At 35.4% G+C, this 26147-nt stretch overlaps 1 protein-coding gene across 1 annotated transcript in view; it reads left to right on the plus strand.

Moving 5' to 3' along the window:
- The window catches only part of ALG6 (ALG6 alpha-1,3-glucosyltransferase), a 43357-nt gene that overhangs the window by 12713 nt on the left and 4497 nt on the right, over positions 1–26147 (plus strand). Inside the window, exons 4-14 of the mRNA XM_074334840.2 lie at positions 1793–1882; positions 3058–3146; positions 4725–4807; positions 5451–5515; positions 9050–9241; positions 9945–10080; positions 11908–11993; positions 13428–13512; positions 16871–16941; positions 24425–24493; positions 24623–24821. Coding sequence (XP_074190941.2) covers positions 1793–1882; positions 3058–3146; positions 4725–4807; positions 5451–5515; positions 9050–9241; positions 9945–10080; positions 11908–11993; positions 13428–13512; positions 16871–16941; positions 24425–24493; positions 24623–24821 — 1165 coding nt within the window. The remainder of the gene's footprint in view (positions 1–1792; positions 1883–3057; positions 3147–4724; positions 4808–5450; positions 5516–9049; positions 9242–9944; positions 10081–11907; positions 11994–13427; positions 13513–16870; positions 16942–24424; positions 24494–24622; positions 24822–26147) is intronic.

Consider the following 26147-nt stretch of genomic DNA (forward strand, 5'->3'; position numbering starts at 1 on the left):
GCTCAGGTAAACCAGACCACTGCTTTTGAGCTTTATAATTCTTTTCTATTCTTTTGTAAATATTACACAGATAAGATAATTGTGTTTTTAGCTGTTATTTGGTAAGCAGTTTATTCTCAACAAAGATGTTAATAGAAATTAAATGTAATTATTAAGTATTGAAAGGTTAGAGAAAATTGATAAATTGCAGCTTTTTGCTTAGTACTAGGTGGCAATAGCACTGATTCCAGTAGTAAGAATATAATCTTAATCCAGTAAAGTCAGCCTATAAATACTGATCTACCTTAGTTTTCAGTTTTTGGTGCCATTGGCCTCCTACTTTGGCCCAAATAATCAAGAACGGACTATATGTATACATTTTCATTCTTTTGCTTTATTATAATAACTCAGAGAATAATTGTATGATTAGGTTTCTACTATGGTCTATGAGTTTTTAAAAATTATGCAATGCCTGAAATAATCTTGGTGCTAAGTTTCAAAGTGTTGAAAAAAATCAAGGTTGTATAGCATGAGAATTCTGAGTGTCTTTATCCTCCATCATGACAATGCTCCATGTCACACATGGCTTCTAGTACCGCAATTTCTGTCTAAGAAAAATATTATGGTGTGTCCTCATGCACCTTATTCACCGGATCTGGCATCGTGCGATTTCTGGCTCTTCCCCAAAGTCAAAATCACCATGAAAAGAAAACATTTTGAATCAATTCAGGTCATCGAGGCAGCCACGACAGCACAACTAAAGACACTCATAAAAGAGGACTTCCAGAACTGCTTCAGAAAGTGGCAAGAACGATGGGATAAGTGTGTTCGAAGTGGGGGGAGTGTTTTGAGGGGGATTAATGGTAATGTGTCTTTGCCTGACATTAAGAAAATGAATGTGAATAATAGATCACGATGAATGCTAACTTAAAATCTTTTTAAAATTCCATAGAGATTGTGATGCTGAGAAATTGTTACCTATTTCAAAAGGCTTATGAATGATCATTATTTGTGAGTTATAAAGCTTGGTCTCCATTATTGTAAATTCTTCTTAGGACCGAGAAAATAAATGGGTAGAAAAAACTGACTAGTTACAAAAGACATAATTTAGAAACCTGTTTACATAAATTTAATTTTAATTTCTTGAATCATAGTAATTGTCTATAGTTTCTTCCCATTCTGGCCAAATTGAGGATCCTATTAGTTTATGAATATTATATCTAGTTTTCTTCCTTAATTCACAGAATCTTGCAAAGAATAGGCTCTCATCACGTTTGTTGACTTGTTTTCAGTCTTATTAAGTCTGTTTCATGAAATATTTCTTTCCATAAACCTAATCTTTATGTGTTCTTTGATATTCATTTTTTACTTTTTAAGATTTTGATTTCATACTGTTTATCTAATTTGTTAGACTGTCAGAAGCAAATTGTCTTTTTTGTTACATATTTTCTTTTGTATAAGTGTTAGTCATCAATTAAGTCTACTAACAGAGTGATAATAAACTCCAGTTTGCCTTGGACAATCGTTATTTGCATCCGTTGTTGTGGTTAACTATGAATACCTTTCTCTTTCACTCTCAAGAGTACCTTGGTTTAGTCAATAAATTATTTAGGCACTCTACTCAATCACAACTTTTAATTGGGAGTTCACAAAAATTGTTAGAAGAAGGGGAAAAGACAAAAAAGTTTAGATGAACTTTTAAAATTTATCTAACATTTTACAGTTTGCATTTCAAGTCAGTTAAATGAGATGTTAAATAAAAGTCTGTTTCCAGAATATTGATTAATGGAATGGTACTTTATTTCTTTTTCAGGTATTTTAACAGCAGTGATAATGATTTACTGTATTGGGGATTGGATTATCCACCTCTTACAGCTTATCATAGTCTTTTATGTGCATATGTGTAAGTTTTTCTTCTTTAATGTAACTCTAAATATTTATGCTCTTAGCAGATATAGTAAGAAACAGTGTGACCTGACATTGTTGAATAGAGGAGAGATTGTTTGTATCTACTATTGTATTATGGTTTGCAAAGAAAGCACTATACCTTTACAATTGGGTTATAAGAAAGTTAACTATCAGAGTTTGAAATTTCCATAATTCCTTTGGAGGATAGGCCAAACATGCAAAAATCTAGCTTTGTTTTGAAGCAGAATTGTTACCAGTTGTGCATAGATGACTGAGAAATATATGTAAAATGGTTAGTTGTGCATAGGAAAGCTTTTTTCTGGAATGGCCCAGAATGGCCCAAAGTAAATGAAAAACGTAGGTCCAAATGGTATTCTGACTAATCTGTCAAGTTAGAAATTAGAATTACTGTAGTGTTTCACTTATGCTTTAAGATCAGGATTGGAATTCCTTCTTTTACAGAAATGGAACGCTCTGTAGAAGATTAGGAACTTCTATTTGGTAAAAACCCATGTCTACTCTGTTGTAGTATTCCATTGCAGTGGTATTTCCATGTCAGGAGAAATTTGGGGAACTTCTTCACAGTATCTTCTGAACTCATCTTATTTGTTTTATTATTTCATATTTCATAAAAATTAGCTTCCTGGATTTGAAACGTATCCCTAAACTTCATTATCAGTTATACTTTGCAGCATTAAGAGTAATGTAATATGATTGAAAACTTAATTTATCTTTTTTTAATAACAATTATGGTTAGCTTTATGCAGTGATTTATGATTAATAGCTACTTATTTTAGCTGATTATTATGATAACTGAAAAGATTATAAATTATAAAACATGATCCTCTGGTCAATACTAGCATATTGTTCTTTATAAACTGATATATTTAATAAATGAAATGTGATACATCAGATTGTTTTTAACGCTGGAAGAATTGTGAAGGTAGGGCAGTTAGTAACATGTTACATGATTTTGTTGGAAGATGAGCAAGGCAGACTCTTTTATAGCTTAAGTCAGTTTCACATAATTAAATAAAAAGACTAAGCCTTGGCTCTATCGCTTTATAAGAGCAACGGCTACTTCTTAAAATAGAATCAGATGTCCTCAGATGTCCTTATTGCTAAAAGTGATGGGGAATAAAGTGCATGTATATATGCTTTGATTTGCAGGGCGAAGTTTATAAATCCAGACTGGATTGCTCTCCATACATCACGTGGATACGAGAGTCAGGCACATAAGCTCTTTATGCGTACAACAGGTAAAAAAAACAATAGGTATTGAGTGCGAAATTTGATTTTGAAAAAAATTTTGAAAAAACTGGCAAAAGATTCTATTGTTGCTATTGACTTTGAAAATTGTACAACTATACATATACACGTATATGTAGAATGCATGACAAAAATGTATTTGTAAACTCAAATGTATTTGTATCTCACTTGAGGTCAAGTAGCTATAAATTGAAGTTTTAGTTGTTTAGACTGTTGCTTTAATATACCAATTCCAAATCCCTTTCACCTTTTAAACTTTACAGTTGTATCTCATTCATTGTACTGCTCTAGTTGTGGCTCATTCATTGTATTGCTGTGCATTGTAGCTAAATTAAATAATCCACTCAACAAATGTTTATTGAGCATTTATTGTGTGATCAAAGAGTTGAAAGTAATAACCTTAGATTTCTTTAAAAGCTTTACATGACATAGACTTTAATGCTAGCCCCTGCCTTTTCCTTAATTAGTCTAAATTTAGTAGAGTTTGTTCTCTTCACTATTCATCCAGTCATGGAATCTCAGGCCCAAGAGATAATAATCTGTCTGGTCTGTCTTTCCCCCGGTGCTTTAATCCTCTCTGAGCTGCATACGCACCACATGTTTAGCTTCTGAGCCAATACCTATATCTGCGGGGAACTCAAAATCTTTAGAGACAGTCTACTCTATTTTTAGAGAGCCCAATCATTAAAAATTTCCTTCTTGTATTGAACCACCACTAGTTATTTTAGGTTCTGTTTCCTTGGGCTACACAGAATAAGTCTGATCCTTTATATACCTAACACCCTACAGACATTTGAAGTCACCTCTTCCCCAGATTAATAGCTCTGAGTATTTAGCTATTTCTTAGGTGACCAGTTTGTTGAATGGTTTTGAGGTCTCCTTTGAATATGTTTCAGTTCTTCAGTGTCATCTTAAATGTGGCATCTGGAGCTGAAAACAGATAGCATGCATCTAACACTCACAGTTTGCTATCATTTATCTTATTCTAGACACTATGTTTAGTGTAGTACAAGTATTTGTTTTTCTTTTTTCTAAAAAGATTGAACATTCAGAATTATGAATTTTTTTTTTTTAACTTTTTTCAGTTTCCTCCTCACCTGGGTCTCAAGTTCTTTATATGCATTAATTAACAAAAGTTTATGTATTTTAAAATAAATATTAACATTTAAAAAAGATTCTCCTTTGCATCGATCAGCACATTTGAGGTATTCGTCACACCAGAAAAATTGGAGTGTACACTTATTTAAAAATAAAAAAAGTCTTTGCTTTGAGTATTTTTATTTTTAAGTCCAAGTCAGAGCAAAGAGAGAATTAATTTTGGATACATCTAATTGATTTCATGTGTGAATTTGTTAGAGAAAATTAAGAGACTCTGTAGTACCGTATCAATTGAAATTTGGCAGAGGTGAAGGGCCTAGAAAGGGTTCACATGTAAAGAACTTGTCCAGAGTGGGTAGGAAGCTTGTGTTAATAGAATTCCGATTCAAGGTTGGAGGAAGGGAGGCAGTTAATAGGTTATTGCAGATCCTGATGGTCTCACACTTAAAATCATTTGCTTGTTTTTTCAGTGTTAGTTGCTGATTTGCTCATTTACATACCTGCAGTGGTTTTGTACTGCTGTTGTTTAAAAGAAATGTCAACTAAGAAAAAGGTAAGTTTTAAAGCAACCTGACATTTCTTCTCTGAAATGTTTTATTAGCTTAACTATTAAACGTAGTGCTTAAGGAAGCCATGCTTTTGGGAACAGATACTAATAGGGAACAGTATATCTCTGTTACTTTTCATTTAGAAAACATCAAGTTACCTTAATTATTTTAATGCCCAACTATAGTAATAAGATGCACCGAATTTTAGAAGTTATGTACTGCTGAATTACACAGCATGTTGAATTTATTGCTTAACTAGTAGATCTGAATTTTGAGTTGGCTTGTGAGAATGACTAAACTAAAAGGCATTTTGAAAAATTGCTATATATTCTCATAGTCACAGTTAACAAATACTCTTTTTGGTGATTTTATGTTGGTTAATCTTTAGATTAACTTATCTGATTTTTGTATCTAAAAATGCTTTCTCTGACAAATATCTTTTAATGATTTTTCCCTTTTTAATAAAGTATCCTATGTCACCTCCATGAAAACTTTAGTGTTTAAAGAGCTGTTTTATAAAAATTGTATTTTTGATAAGTAGAAGATAAGGGGGGAACATTTTCTACTGTGTTAAATGAAACTACACTTCTACGCTGATTGATTCAAGTAACAGATTGCTTTCTTATTTCACAATATTTTTCTTTACAGATTGCTAATGCATTATGCATATTGCTGTATCCAGGCCTTATTCTTATCGACTATGGACATTTCCAGTATCCTTTACTAATTTAGAAATGAAGTCTGATGCATATTATAAAATCTAGGCTTAATTTGTATAATGTTGACATCTAGTAATCTCTTATTTGATAGGGTACTTGCTTATATAAACTATTTTCACAATGATATGTAAGACTCTCTCCACAAAGCTTTTACTTGAAGGGTAAAGTACAGATTTATTAAAAGTAGAATTGCTTTTTCACACCGGTTTGGCTTGATAACTGATTCTCTTCCAGAGAGTTGGAAAAAGAATGCCAAGTATGATTATGCTCTCCTAATTTGAAAAAGGTGTGACATATCTTCTATCTTTTGTAAATGTTATCTGACACTGACAAAGGAAAAACAATCTTAGATTTTTTGTATTTTAAAACAAGATGTTTCTCTAACAAATAGTGGTAACTGAAAGCTTCAGGAAACTGAAACTGAATAATTAAGATTTACTATGTGTATTTTATGTGTGTAATTTTTGATACCGAAAACAAGGAACATTCAAATAAACAAATCTTAGAGGAAAGTTGATAAAATCTGTACATGACTCTCCAATTTGTCTTCTAATGTATTAAATGTTACTATCTGTTCTCATCTTTCTCAAAGGAAACAAAAGACATAATTCACAGCAACATGATTGCTCAATTAATATCTTTGCCTTTTGATGCCAATCTGTTTTAGTTATAATAAAATCAATATGTGCATCTGTCAAAGGAAGATATTCAAATTTGTCGTTTTTATTATCATATATTTTTAGTCTGTCCACTTTCCTAATTGAGCTCTTTTTTACTTTATTATTTTGGCATTGTGAGATCAGGGCTGTCAGATACTCTGGTAATATCAAAACCACTGATATAAAGAAATGAAAAAAAAAGTTGTTTATAAGATTTAAAAAACTGTATTTACTTCAAAATATATAACAACTATACAGAAAAGTGCACAAAATGTAAATGTGAACCTCAGTGAATTGGCAAGCTTTTACCATGTCAAGAAATAGAACATTGCCAGTATACAAAACTATACTTGCATACTTCTAAGTATTTCTCCGTCCTCCCTTCCCAAAGGTAGCACATACTAAGTGGTAATACTGTAGTTTAGTTTCCCCCTTTTTGAACTTAATGTGAAAGAGACAACACAGTAGGTATTCCTTTGTGTCTTGTGTTTTTGGTTCAACATTTGTTTGTGAGTTACTCATGTAGTTGTATGTAGCTATAGTTTGTTCACTTACATTGCTTCACAATATTCCATTGCACGAATACACATAATTCTATTACTGATAGACATTTGGGTTGCTTCCAGGTTTTGGCTCTGATGAATATGGTACTATGAACATTCTTGTAAATGTCTCATTGTACACATGTAAATATATTTCTTATGAGTGGAACTGCTGAGTTAGAGGTGTGCACATGTTTAATTTTAGATATCTCAAAGGCTTTTAAGCATGGTATACCAATTAGCACTCCCATTAGCAATGGTGTAAAAGTTCTAGGTGCTCATCTTCACCAACTGTCAGTTATTTTTCATTTTAACCTTCTGGTATATTTGTAGTGGTATCGCCTCTGTAATTTGAATCAAATTCTTGAAGCTTTTGGGTTTATGTCATTTATGGGGACACATTTTCTAACCACTAGGTACTTTCCTTTCCTCATTTGTGAAAAGGGGATAATGATAACCCATACTTTGTAGACTTTTTGGAAATGAAATGAGTATTTGTAAAGCACATGAAGCAGTACCTGGGAGATACTAAGCACTGTGTAAGTATTTATTGTTATTATCTGTTACTGCTGCTGCTGCTATTATTACTATTTTTTACTTTTTAGGCTCTGAAATTTTATAATGATTTGTTCAGGTACAGGTGTTTTTGACAATTGTTTTGGACATTCTATGGGTAATTCAGTTTGAAGGCTCATGTTCTTCAGTTCTGGGAAATTCTCTTATTTCTTTGATAATTTTCTCACTTCATTCTTTCTTGAACTTATTAGACAGATGTTAGATCTTTCATCTCCATTTTGGGCATCTTTGTCTTTTTATGGTTTGGAAGATTATCTTGATTTTAACATTTCTATTAAATTTCATTTGTTTTGTTCAGCATATCTTAAATTTCAACTTACTTTTCTTTCCTTATTTCCATTCTTCTTGGGTCAGTATTTTTCCCTGTTTCATTTTGGTCCTTTTTCTGTCTTAGGTTTTTCCTTCAGTGTCTATTTGATACGAGTATATCTAGACCGTATGATCCCATTTATATAATATGTCCAAAAGAGGCAATTCTATAGAAACAGTGTAGATTCATGGCTGCCTGGAACTGGGAGAACGGGGAGTTTAGGGATTGATATCTAATTGATATTTCTTTTTGAGGTGATAAAAATGTTCCAAAATTGATTGTAGTAATGGTTGTGTAATTCTGTGAATATGCTAAAAACCATTAAATTATACACTTTAAATGGGTGTATTTTATGATATGTATTTTATCTCAATAAAACTGTTTAAAAAAAAGAATAAGGGAGAAGAAAAAACTGCATGTGAGCTTTTTTTTTTTTTTTTTTTTTTTGTCTGCTATAGAGTCAGTGGGCAGGGAGCTGGCCAGTACACTTTGGGATCCTTCAATTTCAGAATGTAGAAGGCTTTAGACTATAATGTTAACTTGTACACTAGCTGCCCTTATAGTTTTATTCCAGTTCTTTGGAGAAATATTCCTTCTTTGTTGCCTGGGGGGTAAATGTTTTGGCTGCCAGATAATCTTTGCACAGGAGGGAGGTGGGATTTGACTTCTTCATCTAGGGATTTTCAGTTAATCCTCTTGTTTTCTTTTCAACATGACTAAAGCACTCTAACCGACTTGCTGTTTCCTGAGTTCCCTTGGAGCTTGCTGCGTAAATTGGCCCCTGGCTTGCAGAGGCTTCCTCTAGCCCTGTGTCTTCCATCCTATTTTACTTGTGACCACTTTTCTGTCCTCTTCTGTCTTCTAGAAATGTGTTGAAATCTTTAGATATTGTAACCCATCTTCCTGTTCTCTTTATGGCTGTGAATTTATACTTCTAAAAATTCCCTATCATTTTAAGGGGGTCTCGGGAAGGAGAGGAGGTAAACTCGAGTGCTCAGCTTACCATTTTGAACAGAAAATTTAGTTGTGATGTTGTTATAATAACAATGTTATTAGTTTCTAATCAAGTACATAATTTATATTGATGCATATTATAGAAATTTTGTGGTTTTTTTTTTTTTAACTTTTGAAGCTTTGTCTTATTCTCTAGATTTTGGTATGTTATAATAATAATACTGTGAAATAGTCTAGCAGAAACAAAGCTACGTGTTATCTATTTAGAGCTCTTTTAAACCTAAACAAATCAGTTGCTCTGTTTAATAGTAGATTTAATATATTCGAAGTCATTATATATAATTTGAAATATTTATCACTTCAATTTTTTCAATTTCTATTTAGAAATAGCTTCCATTATATATGTTATTTTAAAATCGTATAATATCTTTATAGTAAAATGCAAGATCTAGCTCTTTTAATTATTGAGATAATTTCCTTAACACAGGAACATATATAATTCTGTGAGTCTTGGCTTTGCTTTGTGGGGTGTTCTTGGAGTATCTTATGACTGGGACCTGCTAGGGTCCCTGGCGTTTTGCTTAGCTATAAATTATAAACAGATGGAACTTTACCACTCCTTGCCTTTTTTTTGCTTTTTACTTGGCAAGTGTTTTAAAAAAGGCCTCAAAGGAAAGGGGTGAGTAACTTCTAAACACCAGAATTAAAAAAATTACTTTAGAGAATTTATTTGGCATACTTACCTGGAGGAAGGTGGTCTTTCCCTTTGCTTTTTGGTGATTTATTATTAATGTGTTGTCCATGGGGTGAGGGGGAAGAGAGATTAAGTCACGTTCATGTTCTATATTCTTTAATTTTAAATCTTCCTTACTAGAAAAATATTTTGATCAATGTACATTTACTGGAGGTAATGTGGGTTGACTTGTTAGAATATTGCTATAGGATGTCATCCTTTTAAGAGCATATTATATACTTATTAGAAATATATCCCAATTTGACGCTTTTCTTCATGGCTACATGGGAATGACATCTAAGTTAAATGTTAATTAGGATGGTGATACCGTGTTTCCCCAAAAATAAGACCGGGTCTTATATTAAGTTTTACTCCAAAAGATGCATTAGGGCTTATGCTCAGGGCTTCTTTTCCAGTTAGTTCTTATTTTCGGGGAAACACGGTAGTCTTTTTGTTGGAGAAGTGCACATCTTAATGGTTGTGAATTTCTTAACTCTGATTTGAGTACACTCCCATTGTAAACCTATATTGGCAGCATAGATTTATCATTATTTTACATTTGCATTTATTATATTTAGTGAGACACAGATTAATTTCCCAGAAGTATTAGCCTCTCCCTGTCTTACTGGTTCCCTTTGTTTCGTTCTAGGTTTATACTGTTAATCAAGCTGGCTTGTACTGTGGTGGCTTCCTTCATTCTCTGCTGGCTGCCATTCTTTACAGAAAGGGAACAAACCCTGCAAGTTCTAAGAAGACTGTTCCCAGTCGATCGTGGATTATTTGAGGCATGTTTAAAAACTCTTTGTCCTTTCTGTTACAATACTTTTCCTGTGATCTCTGGGGATTTCCTGTAGACTACACACAAAGAATAGTAACTTCAGCTGCTCTCCTCTTGCAATCATCCTGCCTTGCCAATTATTTAATCCAGTATATAACCTCTCCTCAGCTGGCGTTTTCTAGTACATTACATGCATAGGTAATATTTATGCCATCATGAGATCCATAATTCAGTTATACACTTTTCTAATGAAGTAGTGTCCTTAATGAAAGACAGCATGAGAAGTTGTAGCTACAAAGTTAACAGCTCTGTAATTTTTTGGTTTAGATTCTCTTTTTAGTCTTAGGAAATTATTTATTAAACTAATAATGATGTTTGCGTCAGAAAGAGCTCATAATTCCTTGAGATATATAACCTTCATCCATAGTAATTTTTAATGAGAATCTTTCATTTCATTTCATTTAATGCTAGCTTAATCACTCTTGTTAAACTTTTATTAAATGGATAATTTGATGATTTAGATTTAGTAATTAAACCATTTTTCTGAAACAAAAAGGCCTTTTAATAAAGTTAGACAGAGACAACATATTTATAGATAATTTGCTTTTGAATAAACATTTCTTTTAAAAAGAATTAGAAAAGCATATATATCTTTCTAAGTTGTGAATATATAAATTGCTATAGAGTGTCTTTCAATGGACCTTTAAGGGGATGGAACCAGCATTTTGAAAGAGACTAAGAGAACTTGGTAATTTGAAGGAACAGGAATGTGTAGCTTGTGATGTCGATGGAGATGCTGCTGCTGCTGCTGCTACTGATAATCATAAATAATCACTATTGTCACCACCACTTACTCACTAGGTACCAGGTACATCACATGTGATTTTATTTGATCCTTACAATAGCTCTGAGGTAGCTGCTATATCCACTTTACAGATCAGAAAACTGAGGTCATATAGCTAGTGCGTGGCAAAGCTGTGATCTGAACTTTGAAAATTGTGCTCCTCACTTCTTTGTTTCCTCTAACCTTAATACTTACCTAAAGAAGAGTTTGACTTTTCCATGTAAGCTGCCTGGTTATTTGCCTTGTCTTCCATTTCAGAAATGGTATTTACCATGATGATTATAAAAAGGAGTATCAGACATGTTTGATGGTGTTGCTGGTCACCTCCATTCACTTGCCCTCAAAATCTGAAGGGCATGTTCTTTGATCTGACAGAGGGAAGTAGGATGGTACAGCTGTCAGTGATAGTTACTCTCTTGATGTTATGCCTACACAGCTGTGAATCCAGCAGCTGTGCAGAGGATGGGTTTCATGAGCAGAGAGCTGTAGTTACAAATTTAATTTTGAAAGTGATCCTAGCACAACTGCTAATGTCTTTAAATTTCTTGATTTATTAGCAATTAATATTGTCATTGCTAGTAGCTTGTCGGTTACACTAGATAATTTCAGATGCAGGATAAAAATGGGTTAAATAATATGTGTTCTACAAATGAGGAAAACAAAAGATTTCTAGAAAAATTTCCAAAGGTGAATAACTTCATTAGTTAGGGATACTGTGCTATTCTTTGAAAAATATTAAGTATTTCTTGGGAATGTCTAGATTATGATTGACTAGTGATTTAGATCAACTCCCATTGCAAAAAATGAAAAGTGTGTGTGTATGTGTGTGTGTGTGTGTGTACTTGGAGAGTTTGATCGACTAAGTTATAAAATTGTGAATAAAAGCTTCACGCCTCAAAAATTTATTTAGAACTTGTGGGTTGTACTTCGTGGAGTTTGATATTTTTTTTCAATTGTATCAGAATATAAAACTAAGAAATCTCTTTTAAGGATAAAGTCGCCAATGTTTGGTGCAGCTTCAGTATCTTTCTGAAAATCAAGGATATTTTGCCACATCACATCCAGATAATAATCAGGTAAGAGACACAAAGTTTGTATATAGTGTTTTATGTGCTTTTCTCTAACAGTGCTGTGGTAATGTCTCATTTACCTGGCATCATTAGGGAAAGGGGTGTTTTTAATGAATTTTCCATGTAACATAAACCTGTCCATCTATACAACAAAACTCTTTTATCTGAAATATTTTATGTGAAAATCTTCCTGAATTGTTACCTTCCTCCTCCTTAAACAGAGAGTATACTAAACATGATTTAACATTATCTTGAAGAGTCATGATTTTCAGTGCTGTATCAGTCAGGGTTCAACTAGAGAAGAAGGAGTAGGAGAAGGGTGTGTGTATATGGATGTGTGATGAGGAATTGGCTTAAACAGTTGTGGGGACGGGCTAAGCAAACTGGAAATCCACAAGGCTGGCATTCAGGAAGGAATAACGAGGGGGAAGGAAGAGCAATTCAGACCCAGCTGCTGTGAAGCATCTCTGAGCTTAGGGAAGACCTGAGCCTTCTTTTAAAGGGCTTCCAACTGATGAAGTCAGGCCCACCCAAGCCTATGTTCCTGTAGATTAACTTAAAATTAACTGTTGAACAGGGACTTTTGTTAGATCTGCAAAATCTCTTCCGAGAGGCACCAAAATTGGTGTGTGAATAACTGAGAGAAGGTGGGTGTGTGTGCGCTACAAAATGGGTACTGCTTGTCTTTGTCCTTGGTTCTTTTGTGACTAGCCCTTACAGCCACCGTGACAAGGAGCTGTAGTTCAGCCGAGCCAAGTTGACACACAAGTGGAAAGACAGTTATTGTATTGCCTTCTATTTGTTCGCAGGGCTTTCAAAACCTGTTTGCCATGGTACTAAATGGCTGCCTGCTCATCAGCCATCACTAGGAGAAGCTCTAGCAGCTTCCTGCTCCCTTTCTAACTTGTTCTGGTTGGTTTACCATGGGATGGAAAATCAGATAATCAACTTTTGTGAAATGAGGGCCAGAGATTCTCTTATGAGTACATTTTAAGAATGCTTGTGTTACAAATAGAGCATTGCCTCTTCATACCTGGTTATATTTTATTTTGAGTGTTTGATAATTAACTTTTAGCTATCTATCTTGGTACCGTTTCTATAAATGATACTCAATAGTAAAATAACATAAGCAACATTTAGTACTATAATGTTTTGTTCTGTATTATATAATCATATTAACGAGTATATATATTTCAATGTATGGATTTTATTGATTAGGTTGGTGCAAAAGTAATTGTGATTTTTGCAATTGGTTTTAACCTGTTAAACCACAATTACTTTTGCACTAGCCTAATGTTATTTGGTCTTTAATTTAAAAAATAACTTTAATTTGAAATCAACTTAAATTGATAAGTAATGTGATCCTTAATTTTTAAAAATGTCTTTAGCGATATACCTCTACAAAGAAAACAAATATTTTATTTTTATTCATTTTTTTAGCTTTTGTTTTACATTTTTGAGCCTGCTTCCTGCATGTATAAAATTAATACTTCAGCCCTCTCCCAAAGCATTCAAATTTACTCTGGTAAGTTTCTCATTACTTTAGACACTTAATTCTTGCTGCAGCTGATCTTTTAAAAATAGAGATAATTATTTTCTTGCTCTGAACAGGATACATTAGATTGTGAAATAAGACATTTATTTGGCAAACATTTATTGAGTGTCTGACATACTTAGTTGCTGTGTTGGGTACTAGGTTGAGCAATCAGAATCTTTCAGTTTAATTCAACAACTGTTTAAGTTCTGCTTTGTATTAGTCAATGGGGGAATACAAAGAAGAAAACAGCGATAATAAGCATATGCCTAAATAATTATGTGATAAAGCAGGTGGTACTAAATTTTATCAGGTACAAATTAAGTGCTATGGTAGTGTGGGAAAAGCAGATATTACCTGGGGGTCAGATATTAGACAGCTTCTCAGAGCAAGTAGGACTGGAGTCAAATTTGTAAAGCTGGGAAAGATCTGGAATAGAAGGTTATATAGCAGGAGAGAATTCAAGATGGAGGAAGGGCTTGAAGGTGCAGAAGTAGGAAAGGATAGGGAATGTCTATTCAACACTGACATTGTGTGACCTGTGTGTGTATGTGTAGAGAGGATATAGTGAGAGGTAAGTCAAAAAGTAGCAAATTGTATAAGAGCTTGAACGTAGCGTTGAACACGTTGGAGTTTGATTTGTGTGCAAGAGGAGCCCAAAGATTTTTGAGAAGGGGAGGGGACAGATCTCTGTCATAGGAAGATGATTTGTCAGTTTGAAGACGGATTGGTTCTGTTTCCTCCAGTTTAGGGTTTCTTTGAGTGAGTTTACAAATTCCTCCTGATTGTACTTCTGTGATACTTAAAATTTTATTCCTGTGTGCCTTGGCCTATAAAATGACATTTAAAATATCTTTAAATATGTGAAGAAAATTTAGTTTACAAAAACAGTAAATCAGTGGACTTTATAAGGGGACATTTTAGAAATTAGGGTTTCATTTCTGGGACTGCCACTTATTTACACTGCATTCTAAACACAAGCCAGAACGTAGCATGATGGTGCAAGATTTCAAAAGTGCATATCAGTACCACAATGCAAAAAAGATAGTTTCATGTTCTTTTCTTTTTTATTACCTTTTTATTGACGATTTCTGTTGTTTCATTCTGTGAATGAACTCGGAGCATACTAAGTCATCTGTGGTTAATATTCTATAGGGCTTTTAGAATAGGAGGGATATGGTTATTAATGCTCTGATGGCTTCAATAGGCCTAACTTGAACCATTTGCAAGCTTGTGTAAGAAGATGTTATTTTTCAGGAAGTAGCATGCTAAATAAAGGTATATTTCAAAGATAATGGAATGGAATTTCAGAGTTTGAGTAACTGGCAGTGCTAGAGACGATTACTTTTAGGATTAGAAGCCAGAAAAAACATTTTCTTTCTCTGAATTTTACTAATTTTATTCTGTTTGCTACGTTTTAATGTAAGCCACCGTGTTTAAAAAAACTTAAAAAACTTATATTAATGACTTTTGTTATTTTACTTTTGTTGATAATGTTTTGAATTCTTATTGAATACTTCTGAGAGCTTTAAAAACATTTCCCATTGTAATTATTTTACAGTGTTTTCTTTTCAATGAAGATTGAATTATTCAGTTCAATTTTCAGTATGTCTATAATTGAGGTAATTGGTAGTATGAATACTAATATACCTATAGCAGCAAAATGATTTCTATTTAATTTATTCAAGTAGTATTTACTGAGTGCTCTCTAATGTGCCAGGTTCTTTTCTAGGTACTGGCATGTAAGTGAATGACAACTAACATTCCTGCTTTCTTAATTGGGGTCTTTCATGCTAGTGGCAGAAGAGGTTATTAGAAAACAAAACAAAATAAATCAGGTAACAAGAAAATATCTGGGAATATTGAGGGCTGTAAAGAAAATAGTGTTATGTGGAAAGATTGCGGGGAGGCTTTGGGTAGGGGTACTGCTTTAGACTGAGTCAGGGACGGCCTTACTAGGAAAGTGACATTTGAGCCTAGAACTGAATGGCTGACCAGAAAGAGCCATTTACAAGAAGATCTGGGCTCTGGCTTGAGAAAAGCACGTTTTTGCTTAAGGTAGGAACACGGTTGGCATGTCCAGGGCACAAAGGGACAGGTATAAGGTGGTGAGTGGGAAGGAATGAGGGAGACAATAACTGATTGGGAGAGGAAGGCAGGGCCCAGATAACGCAGGAGTGTGGATTTTATTCTAAGTGTAATAAGAAGCTATTGGAGGAATTTAAACTGGGAAATTTAGCTGACTGACAGGGTGGCTGAGTGGAGAGGGGACTGTAGGATGTAAGAGTGGTACCAGTTAGGAGGTTACTGCAGTAATCCAAGGGAAAGATTGGGTGGCTCCGACCACCCTTCTGCCATCACAGAGGGGAACGGAGAGAAGTGGGTGGATACTGTATTTAGGAGATGGTGTGGTAGGTAGGCTTTGCTGATGGATTGGATGTGTAGCATGTACAAGGTAGTGATCCAGGCTTTCTGCCTTCACAACTACATTGGACGTATAGATAGCTGTCTCATATGCAGAGTATAAACTTGTGAAAATAGATCTAAGGTATTCAAAACCCCAAATAACAAATAATTATAAAACATTTAATATCTTTCATTGAAATGCACATTTTATTTCTTTCAAAATTAAATTTATTGAGGTAACATTGGTTAATAACACTGTATAAATTTCAGATGTACAAGATTATGATTCGCCTTCTGTGTACTCTATGGCATGCTCACCACCCAACGTCTAGTTTCCTTCTGTCACCCTCTATTTGACCGTCTTTTCCCACTTTTCCCTCCCCCGCCCCCTGGCCCCGCCCCCCCAGTAATCACCATTCTGTTGTCTGTCTATGAGCTTGTTTTGTTAGTTCGTTTGTTACTTTTTGTTTTATATTCCACATGAGTCATATGGATTATAGTCTACATATGAGTGAAATGATTTATAAAACATTTAATATCTTTTAATTGAAGTGCACATTTAAAAACTTAGATTGGTTTTGCCAGGCTTAGATTTTGACCTTGTCCTTCACGCTTTTTAATTTAAACTGTCAGACTTCCAGGTGAGGATGGAGGCATGATTGTTGTGTCTGAAGTATTCAGCAGTTTTGTTTATTAATACCTGAGTCTCAGTGAACTTGTTTTAGATGGTTAAGTACAGTTTTATAATCATTGTTTTTCAAAAAACATTTTGATTAAATTTGAATGAAATATGCATATTAGTGTTGTGTATATATTTTCCTTCTAGATATGTCACATTAACTTTAAAGTTTTACTTGAAATTATTTTTATTCAGATTCATAATTAAATTGCTATTATATTTTGCAAGTTGTTACATCTCATTTTCCCCCCTTTTTCTTTAAAGGTTACTTGTGCACTGTCATTCTTTTTATTTTCTTTCCAAGTACATGAAAAGTCCATTCTCTTGGTATCATTGTAAGTAAAAAAGTGCTTTATTTATTTATTATTATGTGTTTATGATATAAATTTATTACTTACCTATAATCAGCTAAGTGCAAAACAATACTATACAAATGTTATATAGTTGCATATTATTTCATAAATCATACTTTTTTTTCAGAATGATCTTTTACAATTTTACTTCTTTATATTTTAAACTGAAAAAATTTCATAGATTACTGACATGCTTATTTCTTCTGTTTCTTCATATACATTTTCTATATGCTAATTAAAAATGTCTTCCAAAGAGGCTTTCCTCAAATTGTAACCTGTTTTTCATCTTTGCCTTTTTAATTTCTTTCATTTCCATATCTATTCAATAGCTGTGTTCTCTCCACTCACCTCTTTAGAGGCTGTCATGTGTTGCCTTCTATTTCTTTGGTCACAACCTTTGGTTAGCCTGTTGGCAATCTCTAACCAGACTACTTTGTTTTAGGAGCATTACAATTTTTTCCTGGTCTTCACTGAAATTGGGTGACATTTTGGGGTATCTTATCCCAATATTAAAATAGTGTTTACCCAGAACACCTTGGAATACTCGAATCCTGCCTTAGATCAGTCCCAACCCACAACCACTCTACCCTCACCTTGTTTGCTGGGCTCCTGTGGAAGATACATGTACAGAATGACCAATGATGAAGGAAGTAGTGCTTTTATTAAGTGGAGCTTTGCATAGCCTCATAGTAAGCTGGGCGGGCCTATGTGGAAGGCTTCGTTGTCCTAAACAAAATGGTCTCATATCACTGCAGACTGGGAGGACACCTTGATTTCATCCCCCAAAGTCTAAACCTGAGTTACCACTGTTATGTGAGGCTAGGTGGACCAGATGTGAATCCCTAGTGCCAGGGGATAGACCTATGGAGAGGTACTGCTTTCAAACCTGTGTATTCTGCCCAGAATTTCTACCCCATAGAAAGGCAGCCCATTCCATGACCTGTAATCTGACCATTCAGAGTAGCTCTTGGGTCCTGAATTTCTGGGAGTTCATACTCTACAATGGTACCTAGATTATTTATAACCGTGCATGACTTTAACATAATTTTGGTCAAATATTTAAAGTTGGCATTAAAAGTTCCTCCTGACCTGGTCTCAGCTAATCTATCATTAAACTAACATTTCATTCAATAAATGTTTACTGAGTACTGACTATTTGCCAGGTACTGTTCTGAGCACGTGGGACATGTCCGCAAACAAAACAGACAGAAACTCCTACTTTCTTAGTTTTCACTCTAAAGGACAGACACTAATTAGTAAATAAAAATAAGAAGTTAAATAGTGTTTTACAAGGTAATAAAGACCATGAGGGAGAAATAAAACAGGGTAGGGGAAGATGGGGGTACTGGGGGTGGGGGCACAGGAGCAAGTGCAGGTTGCAGTTTTAAATATGGGTGTCAAGGTAGGGCTCACTGAGGAGATGAACTTGAGTGGACTGGAGGAGGTGAGGATGTTAGCTGTGTGGATATCGGGGAGAATAACAGTCTAGACAGAGGGAACAGCCAGGGCCAAGGCCTAAGATGGGACTATGGCTGGTATTGGGAACAAAAGAATGGTCAGTGCGGCCAGCATGGAGTGGGGAGTAATAGGAGGTGAAGTTAAAGAGGTAACGGGTACAAATTATATAGGACTTTGCATGCCATATTAGGAACTTCAGCTTTTATTCTGAAGGAAACGAGTCATGGAAGAGTTTTGAGGAATCTAACTTAAAGACACTCATAGAAACAACTCAGAAACGGAGTAGATTGGTGGTTGCCAGATGTAGGTGGAGAACACGGGTGAAGGTGGTCATCCAGTTATAAGACAAAAAAGTTCTGGGGATCTAATGTACAGCACGTGGTGGCTATAATTAACAATAGTTAACAGGTATTGTATACTTGAAAGTTGCTAAGAGAGTAGATCTTAACAGTTCTCAACACACACACAAAAGGTTAACTGTGAGTTGATGGATGTGTTAATTAATCTTGTGATCATTTCACAGTACATACCTATATCAAATCATCACATTGTACACTTTAAAGTTACACAATATTATAGGTCAATTATATCTTAATAAATCGGGGGGGGAAGGACATGAGGTGATCTGCTGTATTAGATGCTGCTAATAGCTCAAGAGGAGGGCTGAGAATAGACTATTTGCCTTAGGAAAACGGAAGTCACTGGTGACTTGACAAGGTTAGTGTCAGTGGAATGATGCATGGAAAAGCCTTATTAGGGTGGGTTTAAGAAATAATGAGAGACCTGAAGTATAGATAATTCTTTTTTTTTTAAAAAAGAAATTACATATATACGAGGTGTGATCAAACAATATGGTGAATGTTTAAACAAAAAGAATTTATTACAGTAAAAGACACATTGTCATTAATCCCTCTCGCTTTGAACACTTATCCCATCATTCTTGCCACTTTCTGAAGCAGTTCTGGAAGTCCTCTTTTGTGAGTGTCTTTATTTTTTATTTTATTTATTTTATTTTTTATTTTTTTTGGGGGTAGGGGAACAGGACTTTATTGGGGAACAGTGTGTTCCCCAGGACTTTTTCCAAGTCAAGTTGCCGTCCCTTCAGTCTTAGTTGTGGAGGGCACAGCTCAGCTCCAGGTCCAGTTGCTGTTGTTAGTTGCAGGGGGCGCAGCCCACCATCCCTAGCGGGAATCAAACCGGCAACCTTGTGGTTGAGAGGACACCCTCCAACCAACTGAGCCATCCGGGAGGCAGCTCAGCTCAAGGTGCCATGTTCAGTCTTAGTTGCAGGGGGCAGAGCCCACCATCCCTTCCGGGAGTCAAAGAGTTGAACCAGTAACCTTGTGGTTGAGAGCCCACTGGCCCATGTGGGAATCGAACCGGCAGCCTTCGGAGTTAGAAGCACAGAGCTCCCACTGCCTGAGCCACCGGGCCGGACCCTTGTGAGTGTCTTTCGTTGCACTGTCGTGGCTGCCTCGATGTCCTGAATCATTTTGACTTTGGGGAAGCGTCAGAAATCGCACAGTGCCAGATCTGGTGAATAAAGTAGATGAGGACACACCGTAATGTTTTTGACAGAAATTGTCATGTCACAAGTGATGTGTGGCACGGAGCGTTGTCATGATGGAGGATGAAGTAAAGACATGAAGGAGGACTTCCAGAACTGCTTCAGAAAGTGGCAAGAACGATGGGATAAGTGTGTTCGAGCGAGGGGGAGTATTTTGAGGGGAATTAATGGCAGTGTGTCTTACTGTAATACATTTTTTTATTTAAACATTCACCATATTGTTTGATCACACCTTGGTCAGATATATGTATCTTTTAAATTGTAGTAAAATACATCACTAATACATTCATAATGTTGTGTAGTCATCATCGTCTGCTTTCAGAACGTTTCATTATGCAAAAGGAAACCCCATGCCTGTTAAGCAGTCACTCTGGATTCTCCCCTCCTCCAGTCCTTGTGTTAGGCTGCTGCAGAAGTAACTGCGGTTTTTGCAATTATTTTTAACCTTTTAAACCACAATTACTTTTGCACCAACCTAATAACTACTAACCTACCTTCTATCTCTGGATTTGCCTATTCTGGATATTTCATATAAATGCAGTCACACAGTATGTGGCCCTTTGTGCCTGACCTTTCATTTAGCATATTTTCAAGGTTCACACAGGTTGTAGCACGTATCTGTACTTCATTTTTATACCTAAATAATATTGCATTGTATGGGTATACTACATTTTGCTTATCCAGGCATCAGCTGATGGACATTTGGGTTGTTTCCACCTTTTGGCTATTGTGAATAGTGCCACTAGGAACATTCATGTATAAGTTTTTGTTGGAACACTTGTTTTCAATTCTCTTGGGCCTACCGTTTCCCTGAAAATAAGACCTAGCTGGACCATCAGCTCTAATGCGTCTTTTGGAGCAAAAATTAATATAAGACCCGGTCTTATTTTAATATAATTATTTTAATATAATAAGACCAGGTCTTATATAAGACCAGGTATAAGACTGGGTCTTAAATTAATTTTTGCTCCAAAAGATGCATTAGAGCTGATGGTCTGGCTAGGTCTTATTTTCGGGAAAACACGGTATATACCCAGGAGTGGAACTTCTGGGTTATATAGTAATTCTGTATATAACTTATTGAGGAACTGTCAAATTGTTTTCCAGTGCAACTATATCATTTTACATTCCTACCAGTAATGTATGAGGGTTCCAATTTCTCCACATCCTTGCCAGCACTTACATTTTTTTTTTAGTCATCTTAGGGGGTATGAAGTGGTATCTCATTGTGTTTCTCATTTGCATTTCCCAAATGACTAATGATATTGATAATCTTATGTCCTTTGACAATATGTGTATCTTTTTTTTTGGAGAAATGCCTATTGAAATCCTTAGCCCAATTTTTAAGTGGTTGTTTGTGTTTTTGTTGTTCTTTATATATTCTGGATATTAAATCTTTATGAGATGTATGATTTGCAAATATTTTCTCCCATTCTTTGGGTTTTCACCTTCTTGATAGTGTTCTTTGATGCACAAATGTCTTAATTTTGATGAAATCCAATTTATCCTTTCTTTCGTTGCTTGTGCTTTTCGTGTCATATCTAACAAACTATTGCCAAATCCAAGGTAATAAAGATTTACCCTTATGTTTCATCTAAGAATTTGATAGATTGAACTCTTACAGTTAGGTCTTTGATCCATTTTAATTTTTGTATATGGTGTGTGAGAGGCAGATAATTCTTTAGCAGACTTTTGCTGAAAAGGGGAGCAGAGAAATAGGGCAATAATTGGTAGAGAAAGTGGGGTGAAGAGAGGTTTGTTGTTTAAGAGAAGTAATGGCATGGGAGCAGGAGAGAGGAAACATGGATGACATAGGAGAGAGGTAAGAGTTGCTGGAGCAGTGTCCTTCACACAGGGAGATGGGGTAGCATCTAGAGCACAAACGGAAAACTGGCTTGGGACTGGTGCATGAACAGCTCATATTAATAAAAAGAGGGAACAGGCTCTATCAGTACAGATGCCGGGAAGAGAGTAGATGTGATGGTGGCATCTGTGAGAGTTCTCGTTTAATTGCTTCAGTTTTCTTACTGAAGTGGAAGGCAAGGTCATTAAGAAAGAGTGGGTTGGAGCTGTTGGGAATAAGAAAGGAGAAGGTGTGAATTATTTTTCTAAGGTGACGAGTGTGAGCAAGTTAGGGAAACACATGTAATCGGTGGACAATTGAATATCATGATCATGTATTATTTAAAGAGATCAGTTAGTGTGGGTAAAGGTTTTTCTCCAGAGCGGGCACTTAGCATGGTTGCAGGGGTCGAGTTGGGTGTTTCCAGGCTTATGGTTTTGTTTAGTGAGGATCACTCACTGGCTCAGGGCTTGACGCTTGAGAATGAATGCATGGGGGTGATTATAATGATTGACCTTAGAGTTTGAGCTGGATAAGAAGGGAAAAGGACACTAAAGCAGTGGGGGAAATTGAAAGAGTGTCAGGAACAACGGATTGAAGGTCTTGGTGGGGTTAAAAGATTGTTGGGATACCAAAAAGGTAGGAAAAGTGTTCAGAATGCAGTTGATGAGTTGTGATTATGGAGGGGTGTGCCCTCCGTAATCTAGCGTGTGACCTAAGGCGGAGGATTGGTGATGAGATCAGGAGAGAGGAGTTCTAGCAAATGAGAGGTCAGGGTGTTCGAGGATCATCTATGTATGTATTAAAATTGCAGAATGAAGACACAGGGCTGTAGAGTGACAGAAAGGAGTTGAAGTCATTGAGTAATGAGGGAAGTGACCCTTGTGGCTGGTGGATGATAAAGATGAGGAGTAATAGGGGACAGAGCCTGAGGACCTGAGATTCAGAGCTGGAGGCTGTGAGGCCAGGCAGGGCGCCCTGGTGGAAGTTGTGATGAAGAGCAAGGTTATCTCCCGCCTACAGGCCAAGCTATTAGGTTGGCGCAAAAGTAGTTGCAGTTTAAAAGGTTAAAAATAATTGCAAAAAACGCAATTACTTTTGCACCAACCTAATATTTGAAGGCTATGGAAACTACAACAGCGACAAAACAGGCACAGCTGAGAGGGCAGAGGGGCAGCATGTTCCTGAGAGAGAGAAAGCCAGGGTTTGTTTTGAACGAGGTGGTGAAGGGAAAGGTTCAGAGAAGAGGTTGATGATGTAGGGGATTCGGGTGCTTGGTTATAAATATTTATCTTTGTATACTTTTTAGAGCAGTTCTTTTACATGGTAAGTTTTCAGTAAATGCTTGTGTTCAGTAAATGAACACTGAATGAATAAATGAGAAAGAATGAAGTCCCAGAGATAGGTGTGCTTGTTATTAACATGAATACGTTCTGATATAAAAAGCATCTAGCAATGAAATTGCAAGTCCTCTAGTATTTTTCTTTTAGTGCAGCTTTCAGTTTATAATCCCAGGCCCCATATCCCAAATGCTCGTTTACAAGGGGAAAAGTCATCCTTCCAAGAAAGGAGGATAATGCTCAGACCTTTTAAAGTAAGGAGACCTAAAGTAATAATAACAATAAAAATCAATTAACAACCACCATCATTATTAAATATTTCAGTTATTTTTATTTAAAAAAAATTAGAAAAAAAATGTTGGATAATACTTGTAAAAGAGTTTTTCCAATTACTTAACAAAGAAGGTGTTATTATTTACATTTACATGTAAGAAGTTCAAGGCAATCATTTGTTCAAGGTCATACAGTAAGTAGCAGAGACGGGACTAACACTCAGGAGTTCTGACTGCCCCCCCCCCCCACCCCCTTGAGCATTGCCACAGTTGAATCCAGAAGGTAATGGGATTAAGGGTTGGTGAAGGTCACGGAGTTTGCACTTATGACCTTAACCAGCTGTTTGGTGAAGCCAAGGGCTCCATTATTGACTTTACTCTTCCTGTTCCTATGCTAGTGCTCTTCCTATCGGTGTTTCCTCTTTCCTTTTATTCTACCATCATTAACTTGTTTCCTTTCATGATTCTTCTTTGCCTCTCTTGTGCTCTCTTCGGTGACAGATGATAATCCTGTCTGTTATAACTTTAGTTTTTAATTTAGCTGAATAATATGTAACATGGAGGATCATAAAAAAGAAGTTTGAAAACCACTGTGCCGGGAATTCATTTCATATTTATCAAGTAGGATGAAACATGTGAAAAAGCTCTTTCTCTGAGTGTTCAGATTTGTTTATCTGATCCTTTCTGTAAGCTGCTGTTTGTATGACAGAGAAAAAAATATTCCATCAATGGAATACTGGAAAAAGCACTTTTCCAGTTATTATGAGGAGTTAGTTGACACCTTCTCTGTGTTTAGACTCATTTAGTTTGGATTGATAGTTATAAAAAAATGAATCAATAGTCCACACGGAGACCTTACTGGCTGTTTTTTTGTTTTGTTTTTTTTTAGCTACACTGAAAATCAGATAAAATGTGTTTATAATTTTTTACAAGAGTTGAAATTATATTCTGTAAGATTCAAATATTTTTTTCTTTATCATTTTAGACCTGTCTGCTTAGTTTTAAGTGAAATTCCTTTAATGTCAACTTGGTTTTTACTTGTATCAACATTTAGGTGAGTAAAACCAACTTCCACATAATGTTTTCAGTATAGTTCTTATACTCATTTGAAACGTTTTTACAAAGTGATTATGGTTGGAATTGACAGTTCTCTTTTGATATTTTTTCCTACTTACCCTTATAGTATGCTGCCTCTTCTATTGAAGGATGAACTCCTAATGCCCTCAGTTGTGACAATGGTGGCATTTTTTATAGCCTGTGCAACTTCCTTTTCAATATTTGAAAAGACTTCGGAAGAAGAACTGCAGTTGAAATCCTTTTCCATTTCTGTTAGGAAATACCTTCCATATTTTACATTTCTTCCCAGGATTATACAACATTTGGTAAGTTGTTCAGTTTTTAAGGAATGGCATTTGGCATGGCACTATTAAAAAAATTATTGTAGCATCTTTTTTCTTTTATAATTCTTTTGTGATATAATTCACATAAACCCATCCATAAATTCTACCCATTTAAAGTGTGTAATTCAATGGTTTTAAGTATGTACACAGAGTTTACAACTATCCCCATAATCAAACTTTAGATTATTTTCATCACCCTCCAAAAAAACTCCGTACTCATTAGCAGTCATTTCCCATTCTACCCTCACTCCTAACCACCAGCCTTGGACAGCCACTAATCTACTTCCTGTCTCTAGATGTGCCTATTTGGACATTTCATATAAATGAATGCATCAGTCCACTAGGGCTGCCTTAGCAAAATACCACAGACCAGGTGGCTCAAGCAACAGAAATTTACTCTCAGTCTGGAGGATAGAAGTCCAAGATCAAGGTGCCATCAGTGTTGGTTTCTGGTGAGGCCTCTTTTCCTTGTAGGCGATATATCCTTGATATGGCCTCTTTGTGTGCGTGTATTTGGTGTTGCTTCTTCTTCTAAGGACACCAGCCTTACCTTATTAGGGCCCCACCCTTAATTTAACCTCCCTAAAGTTCTGATCTCCAAATGTAGTCATATTTGGGATTAGAGCTTCAACATGTGAATTTTGTGGGGACACAATTCAGTCCAAAACATGGGCTCTAACAAAATGTGGTCTTTTGTGAGTAGCTTCTTTCACTTAGCATGTTTTTGAAGTTCCTTTGTGTTGTAGCATGTATGAATACTTCATTCCTTTTTATTGCCAAACCACATTTTGTTTATCCATTCATCAGTTGATGGACGTTAGGTTGCTTCCACTTTCTGGTTGTTATGAATATGCTGCTGAGATTTATGTAAAAGTTCATCAGTGCATATGTTTTCATTTCCCTTGGGTATATACCTAGGCATGGTAATTCTATGTTGAGCGTTTTGAGAAACTGCCAGACTGTTTTCCAAAGTGCTGCATGATTCTGTGTTCACACCAGCAATATATGAGGGTTCTAATTTGTCCACATCCTTCAGAGCACTTGTTATTGTCTTTTTTATTATGGCTATTCTAGTGGGTATGAAATGGTATTTCATTGTGGCTTTGATTTGCATCTGCTACTTACTAAGCTGTTGAGCATCTTTTTGTGTGCTTTGTGACCATTTGCATATCTTCTTTGGAGAAAAAGCCTTTTCAAATCCTTTGCCCATTTTAAATTGGGTTGTCTTCTTATTTTTGAGTTGTAAGAGTTCTTTATACATTTTCAATATGGGTCCCTTACTAGATGTGTGACTTGCAAATATATTCT

The sequence above is a fragment of the Rhinolophus sinicus genome, chromosome 14 (assembly GCF_057876585.1).
Source record: "Rhinolophus sinicus isolate RSI-liver-muscle chromosome 14, RSI-T2T, whole genome shotgun sequence".
NCBI classification, from domain to species: Eukaryota; Metazoa; Chordata; class Mammalia; order Chiroptera; family Rhinolophidae; genus Rhinolophus; species Rhinolophus sinicus.